Source organism: Lynx rufus, unplaced genomic scaffold (genome assembly GCF_022079265.1).
Source record: "Lynx rufus isolate CCGP_SWC_20201006 ecotype Redwood Valley unplaced genomic scaffold, mLynRuf1.p SCAF_2, whole genome shotgun sequence".
Classification (NCBI taxonomy): domain Eukaryota; kingdom Metazoa; phylum Chordata; class Mammalia; order Carnivora; family Felidae; genus Lynx; species Lynx rufus.
In genome coordinates this window covers 30274820-30300041 of record NW_025814834.1, presented here as the reverse complement: position 1 = coordinate 30300041, position 25222 = coordinate 30274820, and the positions used below count along the sequence as shown (strand labels likewise).

The following is a 25222-nucleotide window of genomic DNA, read 5'->3' as shown; positions in this document are numbered from 1 at the left end:
TCTCCCCCACACCATCTCTCCTCTAGCCCCAAATCCCTGAGCTGCCCTCCCCTCCTCTTCTCCTTGGTGCTTTCCTGTCTCCAGTCCCAAAACCCTAATCCTGTTAGTATGCTGTGTTCCAGGGCTCGGCGTCTCGATGGGGGTAACATAATCCTGCAGTAAATCTAACGGGGACCCACAAGGCACACACAGATGGGATGCACACGTCCCACCCACCTCCGCCCTCACCCTCAGGAAGAAACCGGCCTCCCCCGCCCTCCACCCCATGACATGTCCCTGCTCCTCTGTCTTCTCCTTTGCATCAGCAGAGCTGCTTGATGACAAAAACAGCCCTAAGTAAAGGAGCAGGAGACAGGAGGGCATCATGGTCATAAATGAGCATTTGGTGGTTAAGGAATTTTCTCTGCCCTGCCCCCCTTCTTCCCCTCCCTTAAAGTCTCCCCCACTTCTCTCTCATATCTGTATATGTATACACATCTATATGAGACACATCCCTTCTGACTCTGTGTCTGGCTAAGTTCCCACATCCACTAGAATGAAAGCAGCTTTAAAAAAATTTTTTTATAGTCTTTAAGGAGGAGTTTTAAGAGAGAATTGTCAGGGCCATGATTTACAAAAAGGAAAACAAAAAAGTGTCCATTACCTTAACATCGTTGTCCCCGAGTGCAACAGCCCCCCTACCCTGCCCCCCACCCCTTGCCTGTTTGATGCAACAAATTAATTAAACAGGATGGTGTTCATTGATTAACAATTTATTTTTATGTGTAGGCCCGGTGGCTGGTTTTAGAGAAGATGCCAGGGAAGAGGGTGGGAGAGAACAGACAGGCCTTTGGTTCTGCAGTAAGGATGAGTCCATTCAGTTGTTTCAGAGAGAAATTTTTAAAATCTGCCACTGGTTTCCCCAGTTTCTGCCCTCCGTTCCTGCCACCTCTCCCTTCTGCCTGCTTTGTTCTCCTCCTCCTTGAGTGTCCATGCCAAGTAGATGGAAAAGGAGAACTTTGGATGCAATGAAACATTTATTAGCGGAGAGAAATATTTATTTTAAAAAAAAGGGGGGAAGAAGAAGAACGTCTCCTGCACAATTTCTACCTCAGGGCTCCAGCACTGTGTTGCCTTTGAAAAATTGCCTGCTTTCTTTGCAGTCCCTGGAGCTGGCCACGTTCAGATACTTACAGCAAAATCGGAATAAACTGTAGGTCATGCCATAGGTAATGAAGAGACAGGCGTGTGCAGACTGAATACCAAAGCCCTACTCGGATGGGAGACGGTGCACATGACGAGAGCCCGCGTGTGTCAACTATAGGGCCTGCCTGCTTGAGGAAGGTTAAGCAGCCGGCTCACACCGCGAGCCTGCACCTTATCTCTCTGCCAAGAAGCTCAAAGCCTGCCATGGACGTGAAGCATCCACGCCGTCCCAAGCACCTGAGTGCTGATGGCAGAGATGAGGGGGGCGACGGCGAGGGATGTGGGCCTGGCAGGAAACACCCCTGCCCAGAGAGGCCTCTACCTGGCCAGCACTTCACTTGGTCTCAGCTTTGCTAGAGTCACCACATACTCTTAACAGAAGACTTAAGGACAGGTCAGCGGGGAACGGTGGCTGTAACAAGAAAGGGGATGAAAAACAGAGAAGAGATGACCTCAAAGCCATCAGGGATGCCTTCCGGCTAGATGTTTCCTATTAGATCACATATATTATTTTCTTTCATTTCACGTGCTGGTATACTCCACGCCTTAGGAGCTCGTAGGCATGGTCAAAACATGTTGGTTTTCTTTTCCTGGGTGGGGTATAGAAAGTAACCACGCTGGGATGTTGGGTGGCAGCCAAGTTAATTGGCAGGTGCCCCCTCCCCCCAGAGGCGCAAATCAGAAAATCTTTGCAGTGCTGCTGGTCTCAGATTCTGTCTTACTGCAAGTAAACCAAAGGTCTCAAGAATCAATTGGAAAGTGTTGGATTATGTTCAGAATTCAGCGAGGCACCAAATGGATTATCCAAACCACATTGTGCCCTGAATTCCTTTTTAAACTTGGTTTACAGGGATGCACTTGAAGAAATCTATGTGTTCAACACACACACACACACACACACACACACACACACACTTTAATAATTACATCAATCAATGCTATCCTTACCTCTTAAAAAAACTAGGGATACACTAGTTGTGCATCCCTACTTGAATACACTTCTGGTTTTCTTTTGGGGTGGTAAAGCAACCATATTAGCATTTTTCTTTTATTTTTCTTCAGTTTTTTTTTAACGTTTATCTATTTTTGAGAGAAAGAGACAGAACATGAGGGGGAGACACAGAATTGGAAGCAGGCTCCGGGCTCTGATCTGTCAGCACAGAGCCCGAGGCGGGGCTCGAACTCACCAACCATGAGATCATGACCGGAGCTGAAGTCGGGCGCTCAACCGACTGAGCCACCCAGGCGCCCCAGTTTTTCTTTTAAAATTAACAAAAACGTATACCATCTGCAACATCCAGCTTTTAAAACAGATGTTATCATGTTATCACAGTTTGATGATCTGGGTGTCTTATGCTTATCTGGGCGTGTACCATATACTGACGATCCACTGATTCTTCTCAGCATTATGGACACCTTACTGTCAAGTTACGACCTCAAAGTGGGACGTGAGAGTCAATGGCTGTTAGAACTTGAACCCTCCCCTTTGAACAGAGACCCATTAGTCACTTGTGATGTAGCTTTCACTGTAACATCTGTCCTGGGTGTTGTGCAGGCATTGGAGCCAGCAGGGAGGGCTGGTAGACTTTAGCGTTCACCTGCAAGCCTGTTATTGAGTTTATCTTCCTGAAGGAGAAACCAAGGTATCTAAGGATTATTGATTTGCCTATAGTGATTCAGTGAGTCGGCAGGGAGTAGGGAATAAAACCAATTTCCTGGCATCATTTCCCATGCACACAACCCCTTACCTTGCAGCGCCTAGACGAGATGCCAAGAATCCATCTCAGAGAATTTGATCAGAAAACATATGAAGGGTGATTCTGAAACCACAGAAGCATTGAGAAAGTCATAAAGATGTATAATATATGATAGCATTTACCAGCTATAAATAGGAAGATGCAGGGAGAAAAATAGAGACCTTGTAAATCCATTGGGTCAGGAGAAATAGAAACTGCTTAATATTTCATTAAAAATGGATTTTCATAAATTGCACTTTGATATCTTTGGGTGCAAGACAATATGTAAGGACTAAGGTGTTGTTATTCATTACTTTTCATTATTCATAATTTGAACCGTTATTGAGCGAAAACATCAACAAGGTGTACTCTCCCTCTGAGTGGGGCACTCACCGTGTGTTTTGGGCACTATTTGAAGCGTATTAAGACCCACAGCACTCGTCTACAAAAGCACTCAGGCTCTAAGGGACAATGGACAACTAAAATGCCCTGTTACATTGCTGGGGCAGTTCTAGTTGGACACTCTTATGCAGAAAGCCTTAGAATCTGGGGGCCAGCAAAGACCTTACAAATCAACTCATTTAATAGAGGAGGAAGTTGAGGCCTGGGGGAAGTGGAGGTATTTGCCCACACTTCCAAGTTAATTGGCAGCACAGTGTCTGTCCTGGCTCCTGCCTCAGTGATGTCCGAGGATTTTTTTTCCCCACTCCACCACACTCAGCGTGACAGGTGTATCACAGGTTTAATCAAACAAGGTGGGATTCCTTCAGCAAAGGGTCCAGAGAGCAGGGGCAGATCTGAGCACAAAGTCAAGGGCAAACAGGAAACCAAGAAGGATAATTTGAGGCCACACTGAATGAGGCTTCATGTGGTTCCAGGCAGGGGCAGGAACAGAGTGAGCAAAACGGAATTAGAATGACGCGGAGTTGGAGCGGTCAGCTAGGTGGCTCAGCAGAGAAACCGCGTGCCCGTCCCCTCTCCGACTGGGGCCACCGTAGGCGGAGATCCAGGGGGCTCACCCAAAGTCCGGGACCTCGTGCCTCTGGGGGAAGACCAACCCCCTCGCCAGACTGGGTCACTCGTGTGTCCGCGTGGCCACGCCCACGTGCAGCCACACTCACGCACATGCCAGCCGCCCAAAGGCAGTCAAAGACACAGTCATTTCCTTACTGAGCGGGAGGAAGGAAAGGTTTCGCACTGTTGTCTGCCAAGGCTGAAAAACGAAGGGGTCAGATAAGATAAAATTGGATATTAAAAACACATAAGACGTGCTGTGTTTCTAAACGGTACCAGCGTGGTGTATATGTTGTGGATTAGCAGCTGTGTTAAAGTTCAAACCCACTCAACGCTCCAGTTCTGTATTCACATGACAAATCAAGCTCCCCCCCCCCCACATGAACTCCTCAGCATCTCCGGATGGAGGCCACACACAGTCACCGTCACCGTCCTCAGGGAGCAGGCTGGTGGTGGCCCCCCACTGCTCCCAGCACCCTCCCCAAATAAGCAAAGTGCTGCATTTGCTTCTGCCCTGCCAAAAGAACAAAAACAAACAAACAAACAAACAAGAGCTTCTGCCTCACGCTGAATTCTAGGAGCACTGAGTCATCTCATTCTCTTGGATTCAGTTCCTCCATTCCTTTCTCAGAGCCGCAGAGTCCTTTAGAAGCACCCGAGAAGCCATGGAGTGGGCATGGCCAGGCCAGAGCCGTCCTGCACCCTGTCCCCTCCTCCTCTGGTCATCCTTCTCCAAGATTAAGATCACAGAGGCTTGGGTACCTCTCTCCCCTTCTCCCCATCGGCCTTTCCCCAGGTGTCTGACCTTAAGCCTCTTTCCTCCTGTTTCCCTGGCCATTCTTCCCTTGCTTTGTTTTCTCGCCCCTCTTTGTCCCCCGTCACTGTAAAGGAAGCAGCCAAATCAAACCTGTGAGAGAGACCGGTGGTCAAGCAGTTCTGCCTCTTACTCCCTGCGGTTAGCAAGGCAGCAAAGGAAGGAACTTGGCCTCAGGGCTGGGCAGGAGGCTCCCCAGCAAGGAAAGGGAAGCAGCAAGCTGGGCAGGCTGTCGGGGGGGAGCTCCCCTGGGTCGGTGGGCTTAGCACCAGGAACAAGAGGTTTAAACTGAATATGGTAGGCCAGTGAAAACCTGTTTCCTCCTCGCCTTTCGTCCATCTGCCTTAAATGAGCCACCTCCCCTCATCTGGTGGCAAAAGGTGTAGCGTCTCTTACCCTTCCCCCCCCCCCATCAGTGCTGTGCTATTAAATGGCTGTAACTTTTGACCTCAGCAAGTGGGAAATATGAAGGGTTCAAGGTTGCCAAATGGCAAAGTTCCTAGTTACAGTTCATGGGAAAGAAAGAACCACGTTGTTAATTAGCTCTAAGCTGCCGTGCAGCCCACTCCTGTGACCTAGAGCTTTCTATGTCAGGATTATAAACACACATATCTGAACAGCAACTCCACCTCCATTCAGCCCATGCTTGGAGACCTTAAGGGCTCCAAGACTCCTAGCCACCAACATAAACGCTGCAAATTTATTAAAAGAGATGACAGTCGACGTAGGAACCCACAAGCCTACAGCCTAAAAACATGGCAGGGGCTTTGGATCCAGACAGACATCTCTGAGCCTCCATTTTCTCGTCAATAAAGCAGAAATAATAATACTTACCTTCTGAGGCATTATAGAGGTAATTGTGTTTACACAGTGTCTGGCTCAGGGGTATTCAAACATCCCAGTTTCCCCACCGTCTTGTCCCAGCCCTGTCATGCACAAATACCTGGCATGCTATAGGTATCATGAGCTGAAGTATTTAGTCCCTCGACCCAGAAGAAATTGCTAGGTGTTGCAGAGTTGGCCGTGAGTAGATTTGCAAACTCTCCTGATTGTTAGAGCTATGACAGGTATGATTTAGAAGTGACGGTTGGTTGGTCTCTCCCTCCACCCTTAGCTAGAGAAACCAAAAGAAACTCATATATACTTGCACAAGCTACTTTTTTTTTTTTTTTAATGGAGAGCACAGAAAAGCATAAGGTCCATATGGCAGTTATTGATTTGGGCCATCTGGTAAACTAGGACTTACTCCTACCATGTTGGCTTAGAAGCTACTCCCAAAAGCCTTTCCTCCCCTAAGAGATGCATTGGTCAGATGGGGACAGGGATGGATTTCATTACAGGGTGGGGATTACAGTGAGAGAAAGCCAGAGCAGGACTCTGAGAGACTGTCTGCAACCCTGACCCTACAACAAAGACCAGAGAGAACCAAAAAAGTGTTGATTGACACAGGGCCATTAGGGGTAGATGGTGGGTGGCCCCATGCTCTCACCCGCTCATGGAGCAGGGAGGCCTCAAAGTAACTAACAAGACAACTGTTGAAGCACTTTATAAAAATACCCTGTGAATATTCCTATATGCCTGCACCATGACGGAGGGGAAGCATCAAGTTCAAGCTAGTGGGTGGGGTCTGCCAGCCCTAAAAGATGACCTTTCGGCTCCATTTTTAAAGAATATTCCACTTTTTGTGCCTCTCCCTCTCTCCGCTCCTGAAAGCGTTTTCCTTTTCAAGGCAAACGTGTTTCCCTCTGCTTGCTCTCGGCCAGAGGCAAAGTTTTCCTTTCCTTTAAAAGTTTTTGTGAAGACCATTTATTGTTTTCACGTGAGAGCAGTGTGAGCCATTAGATTTTTTTTTTCCATGGGGCTTCTAACAAAGCCCCAAACAACAAACGCACTGATTCTTTTTAAACTGGAGGGAACTAAGGTTCAACAGAACTTTTGCACTGCCTTCAAGGACTGTGTTGAGTGGCCAGCCTACAAACTGGGACTTCAACGGCGGTTTCCCGTCTTCCGCTGCAGGTATTCCAAGCCAACAACGATGCCACGGAGGTGGTTCTGAACAAGCTGCACACGCCGCTCCTGACCAGGTTCGTCAGGGTCCGGCCCCAGACCTGGCACTCCGGCATTGCCCTGCGGCTGGAGCTCTTCGGCTGCCGGGTCACAGGTGAGGGGGCGCCCCAGTAAGGCTGGGGAGCTGATGGTGCCCTGGGCTTTGCTCCCCCTTCCAGCCCTCTGCCCATAGCATGATTGCACCACGTGACCTTTCCCGAAGGTCCGCTTTCACCTGGAACTCAGTTTATGAGCATCTAATGCACCCTGACTGCAGACCCTGCCTTGCCGCACGCCATTTATCTGTGTCTTAGCCACTCAGTCATTGGCGGCACGAGTGTGTTTTGAAGGTCTGCTGTGCCCCAGGCCCCACACTGGGAGTGAAAGTGGACAGGAAAAGTGAACAAGCAGATGGGGTCTTTAACATCATGACGCTTTTTCAGGCTGGTGGGCAACATAGATAATAACGTCGTCAAGCACTGGATAGTTATAAACTAGGATGCGTGTAGGAAGGAAAAGAACAGGGTGCTCCGAGAAACAGTGGCCGAGGGGACCTGACTGTTGATTAGAAATTTGGGGATGGCCTTTCTGAGGACGCGACACTTAAGCTTGGGGGTGAGTAAAGGTTAGCCTGATGATGACTGAGGGGAACAGCATTTGGAGTGGGAGGAACAGCACGTGCAAAGGATGCAAGGTAGTAACGAGCGGTGATAACAAGTGGAAGCAAAGACCTGACCCCAGGTACGTGTCCATCCAGTTGGGAAAGCAGTCACCCGGGAAGCAGTTCCGGGCTCGGCTGAACTCCCCCCACGCTCACTGCCCTGGGAGGCTCAGTGGGGACTGGTGTCACTGGCGAGGATTCGAGAGCCCTCGGCTAACAGTGTGAGCGCTGAGATGTGCCAGGCCCTGTGCCATGAGCGTTCATGTAGTAACTTATGGAATCCTTACAACAACCCCCGAGAGGTAAGTTCTGCCACCAGCCCTCCTTTAGACCTAGATAAACTGAGGCACAGAGCAGTGCAATCATTTGCCCAAGGTCAAACCGCTAGCAAGCGACAAAACGAACGTGGACCCAGACAGTCTGGTTGCCAGTCTGGGCTCTTAACCACCGTGCTTGAAACGCAAAGAAATCGGTGCTGGCCGACAGCGTTTGATAGTCGGGTTCTTTTGTAGCTCCCTATTAACGGGAGGTGGTACCCATTAAGCAGGGTGCCAGCCACGAGCTGTTACGTTCCTCCCCTCCACAGATGCCCCCTGCTCCAACATGCTGGGGATGCTCTCGGGCCTCATCCCTGACTCTCAGATCTCAGCCTCCTCCACCCGCGAGTACCTCTGGAGCCCCAGCGCCGCCCGCCTCGTCAGCAGCCGCTCGGGTTGGTTCCCCCGGGTCCCTCAGGCCCAGCCGGGCGAGGAGTGGCTGCAGGTGGACCTGGGAGTGCCCAAGACGGTGAAGGGCGTCATCATCCAGGGGGCTCGTGGAGGAGACAGCATCACTGCCGTGGAAGCCAGGGCGTTTGTGCGCAAGTTCAAAGTCTCCTACAGCCTAAACGGCAGAGACTGGGAACACATCCAGGACCCCAGGACCCAGCAGCCGAAGGTAGGTCATTTCTGGAAGATTCCCTAACGTTACCCCAGACAGAGAAGTTCAGTTTGGAGGTGCTGACTGCCCAACTAGATAGTCTTCGCCAAACCCCTGTGTTCTAACAAAACAAGCATTAACTTATACATTACTCTGTGCCACACACTGTGCTAAATGCCATATTTAATCCTTACAACATCTCTAGAGGGAGAGATTGTTTTGCCACTCCCGTGTTAGAGGTGACAAAGCTGAGGCTTGATGTCATACCTGGGGTCACCGTGTATACCTGTGGAGAGCCACAGTTCGGACACAGCCTGACTCCAGAGCCCAGACGCCTACCCACCACTCAGCACTGCCTTTCTGTAAAGTGTGATACCCTTTATACCCTCCTTCACATGAACTTTCCTTGGAATTGGCCAGACGTCCAAACGGGATGTAGTTTTTGGAGGCTAAACTGTAGAAACGAGCGGATTACTTCCAAAAACAACTGTTTTGTTGTTGTTTTTTTTGAATGCCACTGCACTCGTTTGTATTTTCCCAGTCCTGACTCTGCTTCGATCTTCCCACCTCTCACACTGAGGCTGGGGAGAGGCGGGAGAAACTCACCCAGGCCAACGCAGCCTGCCCCTCCCACCATCAGGGAAGGAAGGTCAGCCCTCAACATGGGGTATGGAGGAGCCCCAGCAAGGGGAAAAGGCATCGTGCCTTTGTCCTTCTCCGGGTCAATCTTGGGGGTAGTCAGGCGTTCTGATCCTAACTGCCAAGTTACCCTCGTTTTCCTCAGAAGAGCAGACCCCTACCAAGGAAGGGGGAATTACATGTCTCCGTTTGGCCGCCTTTGCTCAGCAAATGTTTCCATTCCTAATGCAGAGGCACGGGCTGGTTTGGAGGCTTTGCAGCACTGATGTAAACACCCAGCTCACAATTTGGAAGCCTGGAAAGGCTCAGGAGTTGATAGCTAGAACCTGTAGTGGGCAGAGCAGAAGTTGGATCATGGGTTTTCCCGGGGAGAGCTGACCCTGACTCTTCTGGACCATTGTAGGAGCCTGGGAAAGGAGATGATCTTAGCCAGGGTCAGGGCCTGGCCCTCCCCATGACAGTGCCGCCTTTTGGAATTGTGGGCATCCTGCAAGTGAGGCAGCCCTGCAGCGTCCCTAGGTGCCACAGCCCCTAGCACGTCTCCACACTGGCATCACCCTGAATCGGTGGCTTCCACGTGTGCTCTCGTTTGGGTCCCCCACCCTCCTTTGACCGGGGCAGCCATACTGTCCTCAGTTCAGGTACCTGGGCTTCAGGTGAGCTTTGTTGTGAGAGAATTGGCTCTGCTGAACAAAACTAAGGAACATAGTCTCAGACTATCAAATGTGTGATGAGACGATGTTGTCATTAGCCTATTGAAGAGGATGGCTTTACCTCAGCGACCTCAGTGACCTGAGAGCTATCAGTGAGCTGGGTCCCACATCTAGACTTTGTAGCATCGCAACAAGAACTTCTAAGACAACGGGCAAAGCAGCCTCAAACTCACTTCTCCACCCTCCAGCCAAGTCCAACTTAAGGCTTATTCGGAGCCTAATTCTTTCCCGAGTCCTCAGTCTCCCGTCCCAGGATAGAAGACAGAAGCTGGCAACTGCCACTTGCGTTTGCTCCCTCTTTTCCATGTTTCTGGGACCCTAGCCATCTTCCAACTGAATCAAAACCTCGGTCTGAGAATGGAGCTCCTGTGGGTTGTCATGTCCAGTGAGATAACTATGAGGCTGCCTTCTGGATGGAGGAGAAGGGCAGGAAGGGGAGAAGGAAGAAGAGGGGGAGAGGGGAGGGCGTCCCACAGAAGAAGGGCTGAGTGGCCTGTCTCCCCTGCAGCTGTTTGAAGGGAACATGCACTACGACACCCCGGACATCCGAAGATTCGACCCCGTTCCTGCACAGTACGTGCGGGTGTACCCCGAGCGGTGGTCTCCGGCAGGGATTGGGATGCGGCTGGAAGTGCTGGGCTGCGACTGGACAGGTAAGGCCCGCCTTCCACTCCAGGGCTCTCGCCCACGGGGTCTCGTGAGCCTGGCTTCCCGGGATGCCCTGGGAGGAGCTCAGACCGTGACACGGATGGGCAGAGAGGGCAGCCTTCCCTGCTGAAGCTCTGTCAGCTCAGAACCCGACCCACCCCAGGCCCTGCTGTGTTCCCCTGCCTCAGACCACAGGCACCGCAGCCTCTGGGCTTGGGACAGTTTCTCAAGGGATGTGCTTTGTCTTTTTTGAAGGATCATTTCAGCTCTCCAACCCAAGTCTCTCAAAAACAAATCGTAACCACACACGACCCACCCAAATTCAATTAGACCCTGACTCTTCAGGCCAGAAGGCTGTGGCTGTTGATTTAGGGAAGAAAAAAACCCCCTCATGATAATAAAGTAATCGGTTTATGTCTGAATCTGGCCTCCAGATGTCAGTGGCTAAGAGACTTCATTTTCATTTTGAAGCCACATCTGTAAAAGGCATTTATTTGCTCAGAAGGGACCCTGTTGCAGGGAAGCTGACGGGAATAGGACTTCTTCCCGGTGTGGAGCAGGAGTCTTGTTCATTCCCGCCGCCCCCTCCTCAGTGGCCCAGGCTGGTGGTGGCGGGGGCAGGGGGGTCCTCTAATTCTCCTTAATGTGGATAAGGCCCACCGAGCATGCCCACGCTTCTTGTTTCTGGAAAGCACCCCTTTCTTCTGAGTCAGGCCCCACCTTCCCTCCGGGCACCTCCTGTAGCAAAGCTGGCAGCAGATCTCACCCGGAGCTGGCTCACTGCCCTCCAGAAGGAGCTCAGGGGGGCCACGTGAACCCAGTGCCAGCAGGAGCAGCACACAGGCCGAGCCACCCTCCCTCTCTCCACCAGAGCCCCAGGTATCTCCATTTCCCTGTCTGTGCCGTACCTTTCGCCAGCTCACCCAGCAGGGTAGCGGGAAGGATTAATAAGGGCATGTCGGAGAAGTGCTTCTGGCTCCCAGGGAGCAAAGTGCTGCCCGTGTGCTGGCCACGATGGCACAGAGGAGGAGCCCCATTGAGGCACGCAGGCTGGAAATCAGGCCGAAATTAGCCTCTCTCACCTTTGGATTGAAGGCAGCCCCAGTGAACACATTTTAGTGGGAAGACACTTTATTCCCCGTCACGTAGGGAAAAGGCCAATTCGCTGCAGCCTGCACGTCAGCTGTCTGCTTGCAGGTGCTGAAAACTGCCGTCCAACAGGGGTACAAGCTGGCTTCATTTACGGCCTTTTCGAAATCAAACGGTTCGAGCTGCAGGGGAGCCAGGAGCTTGTAGGCCAGGGGCTTTTAAACATTTTCGACCATGATCGACGGTTGAAAATTTGTATCACAACCCACTTGACTTGCAGGCACACACTCACACAGTGTGTGCATGTGGGCTATAGCATATTGTTAAGTGCCTGGGCCCTGAGCACAGATTGCCAAGTACAAGCCCTGTCTCTGCCGATCGCTGGCTGCATGACCTCAGACGAGTTACTTAGCCTCTCAGCATCTTGGTTATCTCAGCTGAAAAACAGGGATGATGAGAGTATATCTACCCTCCAGGGTTGTAATGAGGATTCAGTAAAATAATGGGTGTAAGCTGCTTAGACTGCTACCTGGCACCTAACAAACCTGTTATAATGAGTAAATACAATGGAACGAGAGGTTCCCAGATCAGTGCTCACTTTCCCCATGTGAGCGTACTCTGAAATATTACAGGTCACATTCAAAAAATGCTGGTCGTGACCCGACACATTGATTCCACAACCTGCTAATGAGTGTGGCACACACTTTAAATCAAAAAACAAAAATCACAGATCTAGGCCAACCTCTCTCTCACAGATGGGGAAACTGAGTCCCAGAGAAAGGAAGCTACTTGCCAGAGGTCGCTTAGGTAGCTGGAGGCTGACTCCTGCTTCCCTCCTATGCTCTGGCCTTCCGTGCCCTGCCTCTCCCAGGCTGGCCCTGCTTTATGACTGGCAGGACAGTTGCTAATGTCCTTTTCCTCTTATTGCCCCCCTACCCCAACCTGGCCCAAATTACCCTGGTGATGGTCAGCAACAGGTTTCTCATTTCAAAGTCCTGCCTGGCCGTTCCTTGGAACATCAGAGTTGGGGCTTCTTACCCTCCGTCCAGCCTCCTTCCCTTTGAAGTCTCTGACATCTGGTTTCAATTGCAGGGGAGCATTGCAGTTTGATGGGCAGTTACCTCTGAGCTCCCAGCAAAACACAGCAGACACGGCCCCGCCTTCTCACTTTCCTTCACACGCCCTGCCCTCTCGCCTCATCAGCCCCCCGTACCCCTGGATTTGACATTATCTGTGCCAACCAGCTTCCTAACATCCCCCAGGAACTATTCTCCTAGGCCATGTGGCTTTTTTGCTGTTCAATTTCCCATTCCTTTCAGCGACTCATCCCTGGTTCACTTCATTCCTACCCTGAAAGGATAGCAGGAAAAATAATAGGGCTGGCCTGAGTCACTGCAGCTAAATAATGTGACAGGGCGGGTTCACCTGTTAGTTTGTTTGTGTTTCAAATGATTACTTCTTGCTTTGCTGCCCATAGTTTGCTTTACAATCGAGTTTGAGATTTTGTGACACAGTGACAAATCTGAGCTTACAAATTAGGACGCTTCGAGGTTATTTGCTATTTACTGTGAGCAAGAGGCAGATACGGCAAAGGGAAGTATGAAAGGTTATGTGCGTAGTATTTAATAGCAGAAAGGTGGGAAGTCGACCGTGAAAAAGCTATTCAGCGTATTTAGCGATTTCCTTCAGCTCCTGGCTTTATTAAATGGTATCCTGAAGTGTGCCTGACAAAGGTGCCTAATCACGTACAATAGTGCAAAGGAACATGTATAGAAATGGGAAGAACAATGCACGACCTTATTCAGAGAGTCGCGTTGGAGGGCAGCTCTGGGATGAAGACCCCACCCCGCAACACACAGACTTGAGCACCACTTACCAGAACCCCTCCTGGCCCCACCCAGGGCCTGACTCATTGTTTTGTTCATCTCGTAAGTTGCTGAATGAATGACTGGCGGGAGCAAATAGACAAGTGAATGGAAGGGTGAATGAATCACCTAGAGCCCAGGTCAGAACTGACTGCCTGCAGCCAGGTTTGGCCCGGCCAAGCTCTGCTGCATGCTCCTTATTGTAATACTTTGGACAAGTTGCCAGCACTGACAGGTCTAGAGATCTCCCATGGGGATTTTTGGCTTCGGGTGGGAAAAAAAATTTTTTTGCAAGATCTGGCCACACTGGGCCACGTCCCTTCAGGCCTTCAGGGTGCTGGAGCCGGTCCTGGTGGCCGCCCTTAAAGTGGGCATGCGAGATCCCCTCTGCCACCTTCTATCCCCCACTCTACTCTCCTGGCCCCCAGTCAGCTGTCTCGCTTACAGTAGCCGTTTGCGTTCAGTAAGCATTTGAATTTGCCACACCCTGACCTGACCTAGAGGCACAGGCCTAATTACTTCCACCAAGTGGAGCATGAGTCCCTTTGAGTCCATATTCCTTTCCATTCAGTTTCGTGCAAACACGAACAACAATGTCCGGAGTTACACCTCCCCAGCTGTCTGGCTTGGCTCTTGGCTTTGCTATTGTGCTTCTGATTATCTTGTTATAGGTGGGCCGCATCGGTCAGTTAGCTTGGGTTCCATAAACGTTCTGTGTGAGTCAGAGAAGATTGAAAAGAGAACATCCCTTCCACGTAAAAGCAGGGGTGAGTCGGGCGGGAAGGCACGTCAGGAGCCACCGAGAGGCAGTGCACAGGAAGCTCATTTCATGAAACACCGGGATTTTCTCAAAACTGTTTTTAGAGGGACACCGTTCATTTAGGGGGACACCGTTCATTTCGTGCACGTGCGTATCACCCACGCTTCTGTCATAGACAGAGCACCCAGAGCACGCGTTAGCCTGCCTCGGGGTCAGCTTCACCCACGTCCACCATGGCCCCACGTGGCCTCTCATGCCGGCTCCAGGAGCTCTGCTGTGGAGTAAAGAGCACGGATTTGTGTCCATGCCTCTGTCGTGGCTGTTTCTGCAGCTTGGGACCGTTCTCACTCAACAAAGACAATGCTCCTAACTTGTTGATAGTGCACAGAGGTGACTCCGGAGCAGTGTGTGTGTGTGTGTGTGTGTGTGTGTGTCCATCATTAGTAGTTATCCTTTCTTCCTCCTATAAGCCCACACTTAGGGGCACCTGGGTGGCTCAGTTGGTTAGGCATTTGACTTTTGATTTTGGCTGAGGTCATGATCCCAGGGTCTTGAGATGGAGCCCCACATTGTCCTCCTCGCTGGGCATGGAGCCTGCTTAAGGTTATCTCTCTCTCTTCCTCCCTCCCTCTTTCTCTTTCTCTCCCTCTGCCCTGCCCCAGCGTGTTCATATGCGCACGCACTCTCTCTCTCTCTCTCTCTCACTCTCTCTCAAAAAATAAAAATAAATACATAAAAAGGAAACTTAGTTTGGGGCATCTTCCTCCTGCTGGGTTTCAATGCAGACTGCCATACACAGTGTTCATTCCCCTTTCTTTGCCATTACGCAGACTCGAAGCCCACAGTAGAGACACTGGGACCCACCGTGAAGAGTGAAGAGACCACCACCCCATATCCCATCGATGAAGAGGTCACGGAGTGTGGGGAGAACTGCAGCTTCGAAGACGGTGAGAATTGGGATCAGAGTCATGGTTCATCCGGGATGGCAAGGTGCTAACAGTCAGAGGCCGCTGGTCTGTGGCTGGGGCAGGGACCTGGGTGTCCCATGGTCAGAGGTCAGGGAGGTGTGTGAGGTCAGAGGCCATTTACAATCGCTCTGGAAACACTCAGATATTGGAACAAGCGGTGCAGCCTATATGTGGGAACCCAGTGGTCATCAGCTGACGTAAGAGTCCATCCAGGGAGGACCCCCCACCCCTGCTTTGAGAAGGCTCCCTTTCCAGCCCTCACTTGGCCTTAGAATCCTTGGCCTTTTGCTACTGAGCTGTGACTCCACCGTCCAGTCAGGTGAAGATCTGACGGTCGTCTGGCTGACTCGGTCTGTGGAGCACAGCGGTCAGGTTAACACAGCAGTTAACCACTCCTCGACCGAATTTCGCTGTGTCTTTGCACACTGCCGACTGAGAAAGCGTAATAACCATGGCTCCATCAAATGGCACATCCCATCCTCCATGGGGTGAGCCCAGGTCAGTGACAGAGGCAGGAATGGGCAAAGGCACCTCAACCCTTCCTTCAGATCACAGGGCCTCCTGGTTCCGGATCAGCGTCTTCACCTGGGCACCCTGCGTCACCTCCTTTCTCATCTTGTAAACACATCCGAGTGACATAAAAACACTAATTGGCAGAGCCCAAAAGAACATCACCTTACCGAGTGTGAGGACATTCCCAACAAACCACAAATTTCGGAACACCTGGCGTTTCTGGCTAGAATGTAATGCTTGCCAGCCTCCATTTACAGTACATTACTGATCACTATTAAACCTTCATTAAATGAGATGAGAGAAGACCAGTGGAGGGACTTGGGGAGTGGCAGAGGCACACAATGTAGCCCCCACCCAGTAGGTGGATGGCACAACCTGCCGAGGCCATCACACCGGCCACTGCGGTGTGAGCGGTCGCACTGATGGAGTGGACGGCTCCAGACAGTGACTGCAAAGCAGAATGGGCGGGAAGCCAAAAATAAATGCTGAAGTTGTGTGACTGAAAAATGATAATTTAACGCATATGCTTTTAGGAATGTGCTTTTGTATATCGTGTGGGCGCGGGGACGCTCTTGGTCAGGGTTAGTTGAATACAGGATTCTGACATTTTAATGAACTTGTTTTTGTTGTGTGAAGAGGAGAAAGAGACTCGGAGAATCTTCCGAGGCGTGTTTCAGATAGTTGGAGAGCTCACAGTGGAATGCACAGGGAGTTAATATACAGCATGGGATCAGCAGAGTTAGCTTTGGTGGAGGGCAGGAGGACGGGGCTCTATCCAAGTGGCAATCCAAAGGGAAATGTCAGAGTTCTGCCGCAGACTTTCAGCAGTTTCGTATAATTTTCCCGTTGATAGTGGTTTGTTTCATTTTAGCTTTCTTTGATGGTTCCTCCCTTTTCTCTCTTTCTTTTCTTTTTCTTTTTCTTTTTTTTTTTTTTTTTTTTGCAAAAGGTCTTTTTGTGGAATTTGGTTCCTGAGCTACAGTATGTGTGTAAACATTAGAGAGGAATTATGGTATATTGAATTACTCCATATTTTTTAACGGAAAAATAGAAATTCAGAAATTGTTGGGAGAAGGGGGGTGAGGGCTAAGGGCTGACTTTTCCAAGCCACAGGTTGATGCTTCTGTAATAGACTCCATGTGTTTCCTCTCAAGTCAAGCTGACTTTGGCTGAGGGCAGGCAAACGTGTGTAGTATTGTGTCTTGGGAAGGGGCGGCCCAACGGGAGCCTGGTGGCAGTCCCTTCCCCTCAGAGGTGGGCCTTCCTCGCCCCCATGGTGTGAGCAATTTGTTCCCACCCATCTGTTGTTCCCTTTAGACTTCCTAACCTGCATTCGAGGCCTTCCCCGCGGAAATTCCTCTCTGGGAACCCTGAGAAGGGAAGTGAGAAGGCCAAAGACCCTGCTTCCTCCCCGCTGCTAGCATCAGCCAGCACTTTTCCGCTGTCTCTATGGCCACGGCCGCCGGCAAGCCTCCACATTTGGATTCCCGTTTCCTCTCTCCCCCACCTCCACACCCGCCCCCGCTCAATCACGCATCTGGCACCAGCTTACACGAGGCTTTTAGAGCTGAGTGGGAGCTTAGACAGGTGAACAACGAAGCAGACGGGACAGGCCACGGCACGGTCACTTTGGACATGTCCACGAGGAAAGCATTCCCTAGTGCCCTGGGATCTTGGCCTGTGGGCTCTCAGTGCCGTGCGGAATTATGTTTTCTGCCGGTCAGTGCTGAGCTAGGCAGCCGGCTGGTCTGGCCCCCTCATTCTGCCCTAACACGCCAAATCACCTACCTGGCCTTGGCACCCCACGGGGATGCCGGGCTGACCCTGTGTTCTGGAACAAAAGACCTATCACAGGAGGTGAAAGACTTCCTTGTTTCTGAGCCCACTTTCTCCGCCCTGGCCAGCACCTCCCCGGCATTTCAGCCTCTCTGGATGTTAATGGGCTGCCCCGTCACTTCTGAGAGCCAGGTTGGCAGGAACCAGCCTTCCACTGAGGCACCGGGGAGACATTCTTCATTGGCACTTAGGGAACAGCAATTTTCACATTTGTCTGCTCTCTGAGGTGGACAGAAGAGCCTGATTAGAGCCCGAAGCCATTTGGTGGCCTCATTTATAATTGCTTACTCTGGGAACCACTGGCAGACTTGGCTTTCATGCCTGGGAAGGATGAGACCAAAGGCTGACCCGAAAGCCAACGATCGCCAAGATGAGTTAAATGAATAAGCAAAGGGAGCCGCTTCTTTCTCTGCCCTCCACTTAGGCCTTGCCAGCCCTTTCAATGGCACCACTGTGGCTGTTGTCCGAACCCATTTCATTTGCCTTCTTTGGGTTATTTTCCCCCCACTTTCAGACAAAGATCTGCAGCTCCCTTCAGGATTCAATTGCAACTTTGATTTCCCCGAGGAGCCCTGCGGTTGGATGTACGACCATGCCAAGTGGCTCAGGAGTACCTGGGCCAGCAGCTCCAGCCCACACGACCGGACGTTTCCAGGTAAGCCGGCTAGAGACTCAGCGGTGAAGGAGGTAAGGGGAGCCTGCTCCACGTCTCCCAGCCCCAGGTTCCCCGGCAAGCTTCGTAACTCCCCACCACAGAGCAATCCTCTGCTCTGCGCCCACAAACCACCACAGTCCTTGCTTGCAACGTCACCCTACACCATAGCTGGCTGGCGGTTTCTAGCCCCGTCTTGTGATTACAGTGCAGCCTGGAAGCTGAGAGGGAGCAAGAGAGGCCAAGAGAAAAGAAAGGAAAGGAAGAAAGAAAGGGCAGTTGGGAGGTTTTAGGAGACGGGATGAGTCAGTGCCTCCCTGTCTCCATAGCCAGCGCTCACGGCTGACACAGCAGAGCCTCTTGTCAACACCAAGCCGCCTGTTGTTCCTCAAATGCCTCCTTAGCAAACCCTGGCCTCAAGCCTGGCTGATACTTCTCCGAGGGTATCATCGCTTCAGCAGCAAACCAAGCTGAGGGTCCGAAATGCTGCCACACCCAGGGGGTCTAGTAGAGTGGCCTGGCGCTCAGCCTCCAGGAGCGTGTTGACGCCTGTCCTTGAACTATCGTCCAGCCGCTCTTTCAGAGCCAGGTTTTGGCAGCCCCTCTTGGCACGGTGGCCAGAGAGGGCTTGCCTGTAGCCCTCCTAGAAGCCCATAGAATCAAGGGTCGTCTACCCTCTGCACCGCAGCGTGCTTTTACAGTGGCGTTCGGGTCAGGGTTTCACCACCAACTCTGAGGAAAAAGAAAAACCCTGCTTTGTAACGTGTGCAACTTTCGGGGGCATAAAGACGCCTCCTGTGGCTGAGCTGCCAACAGGACATGATCGGGGCAGGGCTGGGAAGCACAGTAACTACACAACATCGTTTTTCGCCATCAGACGGCTAGAATAGATATGAATGACGTCAGGAGCATTGATACTGATAAAAGGTATTAAAATCATTAGGAAGCGTTGAGTCTTGAGAATGTATGGCCTTTCATTTTCAATATAATTTATTTAATGGTAACTTTATGTAATTTAATTTTTAATAATGACTGCGTTTACCACCTGCCTTGCAAAATTCTGGAAATTGTAACAGTCTGCTCTCGCAAGCCAGCACACGTTGGCTCCCGCACACCGCTTGTTCAGTTTCCATTTTTTCTGCACCCCTGGCCTGGACCTTGGGGCCCCATAAGCTTTTGAGAGGAAAGGGGTTAATTCTGGAAATTAGTACATCAAATGTTGCCTGACTAGAGAATAAAGGGAGGAAGGGGCCTCGCCTTCTACAGGGCTCCCCAGAGCTGCTCTGCAGCCCGTCAACCCCAAGGACTGGTCGCGTCCCCTGTCCCCCAGGGGACAGCAGTGGGACAGACGCCAGGAGAGCTCTGCGGGCCGGCCTCCCAACACAGCCTGCACTTGCTTTCCTGGAGGGTCACAGTGTCTGCTCTGGAGAAAAACATTTTCATATTTCAAGTGTTTGTCTCTTCAGCATTTGAGTGCTTGGAGAGATTAATACCTGAAGATCACCACGGCCTCGGGCAACGGGAGAGAGTACTCACCCTCATCCCAGCCTTAATCACCCCCCCCTCTCGTTCACTGCAATAATGTTTAATTAGTATAATGAGCCTCCTGCACGCTGGAAAAAAAAAATACTTATTTTTATAACCCAGCCTGGATTTTTCATTTCATTTCCTCTCCTTTGAGACTTGGCCCAATTAATTGGTTGTTTTTCCCAACCTCCACTTTTCATCCCAACATAAGGAAGGTTTGTGGGGTATGCATGAGTGTATGCACGCATAGTGTGTACTTGTGGGTGATGTCGGTATGTATGTGTTTGCATATGTGTTTCTCTCTCAGGGTGTTTGTGGGTTTTGTGTGTGTGTGTGCAAATGTCATGCGATTTATGCGTAGGTGTTTGTGACTATGTATACACGTGTGTTTGCATGCGAATGTGTGTGTGTTTGCATTTGAGTGTGTTTGTGGTTCGTATGCATGAGTGCCGTGCGTGTGCACGCACATCGTGTGAGGTGTGTACAAGGGGGCAGCTGGGCAGAGGCGCTCTGAAAGAACGGATGTAGATGGCACAGCATGGGGAGATTTACTGGCTCTTACTCAACATCCCTCTTCAGATTCTCCCTAAAAATTTGGCCTCCTCCCTTGCCGTCTTCTGAGCAGACTTTCTCTAAGAATGTCTGAGGCCAGCCCTGTCCAGGCCACAAGGCCACCAATTAGCAAGTGCCACTTCTGGGAGAGCTTCAGTTACTCTTCATTTGAGCCTGGCCTTGACCTCTGTCCTTCTGTCCCTCTGCCCGTTCACCTTGGCCTCCTCCCCCTGCTGCGGGTCTCACCCTCACCTGAGTGACCCCTCCACTGCCCTGGCTACTGGTTGGAAATTCTAGTTCTTGTCCTCATTCCAGTTGATTCATTCCACCCTGCAGTTTGGGAGGGCTTTTCAGAGCAAGCTCGCAAAGCGCGGGCAGAATTCCAACCGTTGGCTGGATGGATGGGGACAGAAAGAAAATTAGGGCCATAAGGAACTGCTAGATCTAATGTTGTTTTTCCCTTAAGATATTGAGAAGGAAAATAATTATTTCCCTCTTCCAGAGGAACCCCTGAAGTTTGAAAAAGTGGCACTTGTAACCTGTCTCCAGAAAACAAAACCGTGACATTCTTTTCAGAACCCTTCTTTCTATCCTCTGATGATTTTAAAAGTCGTCTGCTGTGTTTCCCATTTTCCTTCTCCTTACAAAACTCGATATGGGGCTTTAAGCAGGGAAGGATAGAAAGCCCTTTCTGTTCAGGGTGGTCCTTTCTTCAAAAAAAGAAAAAAATGGGGCCCCGAGGGGAGCAGTTGGGAGAGAGGAAACAGCTGTGCTGACCAGGGACAGGGCAAATGCTGGACCTTCCCAGTCAAACCCAAAAGCCCTGTGTCCCCCACACTTCGCCACTCCACAAAGAGGAGATGCTCTTTAGGAGAAGTGTGCCAAATGTTTTACCCGCTTATTGGGTAGATAAACAAAAGTAATTGCATGTAAGAAAGGAGGCGTCTCCATCAAGTATAGAGGGGGCATTAGGATAGACAAGGAGAGAGAAAAGGAAGAAGAAATAGCCATGTTGAAATATCACATGCAGCCTGTTTGATTAGAAGTGTCTGTGGAAACTATTTACATTCCTTAGATATTTTCTGAATTAGTTCTTTTCTCAAGTTTTGTTTTGCCTTTTTTTTTTTCTTTTCCTTTTAAGTCAGCAATTAGTTCTGTTCTTTTGGCCAGTGGTAATAGTTGCTTAAGGCTGACAAGACACCCACTGGTTTCATGCCACTGTTTTTGTTTTTCAAGATGATCTTTCAAGCCACTCAGAATTCCTTCTTTGAGATCTTTGCTTGTGGCTTGGAAGCCTGGGCTGTGCTCACACCAGCCCCTGGGGAACCCTGTCCCGAATCCAGTGACCCCTGGTGGTTGTAGAGGAACCGGTCCGATGTCCTCTGAGAAGCCACTTTGTCTTTTCTGTGTAGCTACGACACAGAAAATGCCTTCCCTAGTGGGAGCTGTAGTAGTTTCTACAGACATTCTCAAGTGCGATGATCATCAACCCAGTGTCGAGAATGATCAGGTCTTTAAGGAACAAGGTAAAAACTCTGAGACAATATGGTGAGCTCACATGTCTAGAGCTGCAAGTAGCTATTTCCACTTTAGTTAATTACAGTTATATACAGCTGAAATTTCAGTTCCTCATTTCAGGGCCCTGGTGGCCATGATATACTGAACAGCACAGATGTAAAACGTGGCCATCGTCGCAGAATTGTCTTGGTTAGACAGCTCAGGCATCTTTTGGCATCGACGTATGTGTGACCTCTGGGGTCCTTGCTGACCCTGCTTCCCCATGAGGGGAACCGATCACATTGTAAACCAAGAAGCAAGTAATTAGGTGGATGTGGCTTCTCTACGGTCCCTTAGTGAGAGTGTCCAGTGGCAGCTATTTTTGTCACTGAGCCATTCGACCTCAGTGAACAACCATAGTAGAGAAAGCAAGCAGATAGCATAGCATTAGATAGTGTGGGAACTGTTTCATTGGACCAAAAAAAGTAAATACTAAGGAATGCCGATAATAGTAACAATAGTTGTTATTATTACTATTATCACCATTATTGTCAGGAATGGGACAAGAAGACTAGAGAAAGAGGGTACCATGTTAGCTTCAGAATCCTTAAGTATTAAGTGTCTGGTGTCCCTAAATGTGTGTTCTTCTATGCATTTGTTGACCTCATGAAGTATGGTTACAGTATTTCTTTATTTCAGTAGCTTCAAATCATGGAAGTGATATAATGAAAATATACAGGAGAGCCTGGCTGGCTCAGTTGGTAGAGCAAGAGACTCTTGGTCTCAGGGTTGTGGGTTCAGGTGCTCTATTGGGTGTGGAGCGTATGCAAAATCAAGGAAAGGGAAGGGAAAGGAAGGAAGGAAAGGGAAGGAGGGAGGGAAGGAAGGAAAGGGAAGGAGGGAGGGAAGGAAGGAAAGGGAAGGAGGGAGGGAAGGAAGGAAAGGAAGGAAGGAAGGAAGGAAGGAAGGAAGGAAGGAAGGAAGGAAAGAAGGGAGGGAGGGAGGGAGGAAGGAAGGAAGGAAGGAAGGAAAGAAGGGAGGGAGGGAGGGAGGGAGGAAGGAAGGGAGGGAGGGAGGGAGAGAGGGAGGAAGGAAGGAAGAGAGGGAGGGAGGAAGAAAACAGGCCATGCCTATTTGTACCAGTACACGATTATGGTAAGACAGAGCTTTGGCTGCCTCGCATTTATATGTTTATTGGATTGAGAAAACAGAACCTTTACTCTGGATTCAAAAGTAAGCTCAAGACAGAATAAGGAATACAGTGTTCTGAAATATTCAAATTTTATTAATGGTAGCTATTCCATCAAATGTCAGGGGTAAAGTTGTTAACGTATCATGGGGCTGTGTTGATGCAGATTGGGCCATTTATAAACTCCATGAGAGCAGAGGACCAGAACTATAGTTCCCTGGGGAACATGTACACGAGAAGATTAAGTGTGGGGGAGTAGATGGTTGCAGAGAAATTATGGGAAAGAATTGATGAGTGAACTTGCCCATGATGGGCTTGATATTTGACAGGGAACTAATAGTGACTCTGAATTAAAAAGCAACTCTCTCTGAACTCAAAAGACCTCCCCGGTAGGTGGGACCGATGGTAGCGAAGAATCCAGAAGCTGCATTGGCATTACCTTGAGTTGCCTTCAAAAAAAGGTCGATGGGGCTCGGCTGGGGCACAGCCACTGCAAATACAGACACAGGACCTTCTCAGGCTTAGACTGCAATGGATAATTAAAGACCAGGAAGAACTTGGCTGAAAGAAAGCCAATATTCAAGGAATAACTTCAACTGGAAAAGGAAAGCATAGCGGTGCTTCTTTAAGAAAAACAGGAAGGAAAGTATCTCTGACTTTATAGAACAGACAGCAATAAAGAGAAGCTGTTATTCCTTTTTTTCTGAAAGTCCTGATTGGTTGAGTTCCGCAGCAGTGTGCAGATTGATAATGAAGGGCAGAATGATAACAAGACTGCCTCAATTGAAAAGCCTTCATGAAAGCTGACACACTAAAAAACACACAAACAAAAACCCAGCTCTAAGAAGACTCCTGCAAAGACCAGACCTAAAACCCCAAATGTCCACAAAATGGTCAATTGTAAACCTTGAAGATACCCTGCTGAGTTCATGCAAAGTCAATGTTTCCCTTAACTGGCTGTTAATTTGAGGACCTTAGCAGAGATAGACGGACCTTGGGAGGCCAGCTGAGGGGCTGACTCATGTTTTAAGCATGACCTATACAGAGAGATTACATCTCCTGCAGCACTAAATATTCTTTCAGATGGTTGTTCTGGTAAGAGGGCAAGATGCTAGCCAGGAGATGTGTGTGTTGGACAGATGGTGTGTTTGGCTTTGCCATAGCCAGGAGGATCAGACTGGCGACTTACTTCAGGGTTTGGTAAGGCGTGGACACAACCGATACCATTGCTGTCGGGCCAAACACAGTCAGTCACATGTTCACCCAGCACTTATGCAGCTGAAGCCAGATGCGGCCATAAATCGCCAGGTGAAACGTCAGGAGACCCTTTCGAGAGACAGCAGCAGGTTAAAATGCCTGAATGGCCCTGTCCTCTGCACTTCCTCTCTGCCCTTTTGAACTCCTGTTGTTCATTCCCGTGTGATTATTTTCCCCTGTATCGCGGACAACAACAGATGTTTTGAGTCAAGAACCTAGCAAAATGCCTCCCAAATATGTCAGGTCCAGGAGGAGAGGGATTGGGTCTCTGGGACATTATTTCTTCACTCTCTTTCAGCGAGTGAACATATTTCCTTTCCATTGTCTTTTTGTTGGAAGCTATCCATTGCCGACAGCACTGCCATCAGCTACAAGAACAAGAAGACGGCCTCCAGGAGGCAGAGCTGGCCCTTAGCTGGTCAGTTGTCATGTTTGGGGACCTCTTTACAATCCACAGGGCTCTTCCTTGAAGTCCAAGTAAATCGCTAAAGTGGCCCACCCGTACCATGCCAAGCCCTTGCTCTATCCAGTCATCAACAGCCACTGTGTGCTTAAAACTTCCTCCATGTTTGTCAGTGGCAGGCCATAAATTAGAATGTTCTAGAAGAACATATATATGGGTGCCGTGGCTTAAAAGCACTGAAGCACTTAGCTTAGAGGAGGGTTGGTATAGACCTACCACCACAAGTAAAGGCTTGGAAAGTGGACATGTAAAGAGGCAAGGATTGAGTTTCCCGAGAAAGCGAACACTAGGGGTCTGAATTCTTCACGGGTGAAAATGTTTCCAAGTTAGAGGACAGAAATTGGCCGTGCTCCATCAGGGATCGAAGGGGGACATGTGTCTCAATGACAGCAGGAAAACCTAAAACTGAATTTAAGAAGTCCCTGACAGTTAGGGTTGTGACCCAGAAAACACATTGCCGATGTGGCCTATGGAATCTCCTTCTCTGGAGAATTTCAAGCAGAGGGTGGACAGCTGTTCTAGGGATGTTTACAGCATGGTTCCTCCGGGCAGCCAGGCTGACCCAATCTAAACCGTCTCTTGAGGTCCCACTCTCATTCCAGAATCATGTAGTACTTTATTTCATCTACTATATCTTGACAGGAAAGACATCGGTAAACAGCACATGATGCACAAGTAGG

At 49.9% G+C, this 25222-nt stretch overlaps 1 protein-coding gene and 1 long non-coding RNA gene across 9 annotated transcripts in view; one reads left to right on the top strand and one right to left on the bottom strand.

Moving 5' to 3' along the window:
• NRP2 (neuropilin 2) overlaps window positions 1-25222 on the top strand; it is a 116497-nt gene that overhangs the window by 52865 nt on the left and 38410 nt on the right. For all 5 annotated transcript variants that reach the window (XM_047082172.1, XM_047082171.1, XM_047082170.1 and 2 more), the window contains exons 8-12: window positions 6766-6910; window positions 8043-8392; window positions 10235-10379; window positions 14919-15035; window positions 17920-18060. In XM_047082172.1, the coding sequence (XP_046938128.1) occupies window positions 6766-6910; window positions 8043-8392; window positions 10235-10379; window positions 14919-15035; window positions 17920-18060 (898 nt within the window). The remainder of the gene's footprint in view (window positions 1-6765; window positions 6911-8042; window positions 8393-10234; window positions 10380-14918; window positions 15036-17919; window positions 18061-25222) is intronic.
• LOC124514117 (uncharacterized) lies at window positions 1004-12641 on the bottom strand. 4 transcript variants are annotated; one of them, XR_006962589.1, is made up of 6 exons: window positions 12420-12641; window positions 11457-11900; window positions 3941-4134; window positions 2934-3005; window positions 2134-2265; window positions 1004-1597 (listed from the first exon to the last, which is right to left on the bottom strand). It is a non-coding gene; the product is annotated as an uncharacterized LOC124514117 (long non-coding RNA). The 4 variants fall into 4 exon arrangements; XR_006962590.1 differs by having other exon boundaries at window positions 12502-12641; XR_006962588.1 differs by lacking the exon at window positions 11457-11900 and having other exon boundaries at window positions 12420-12637.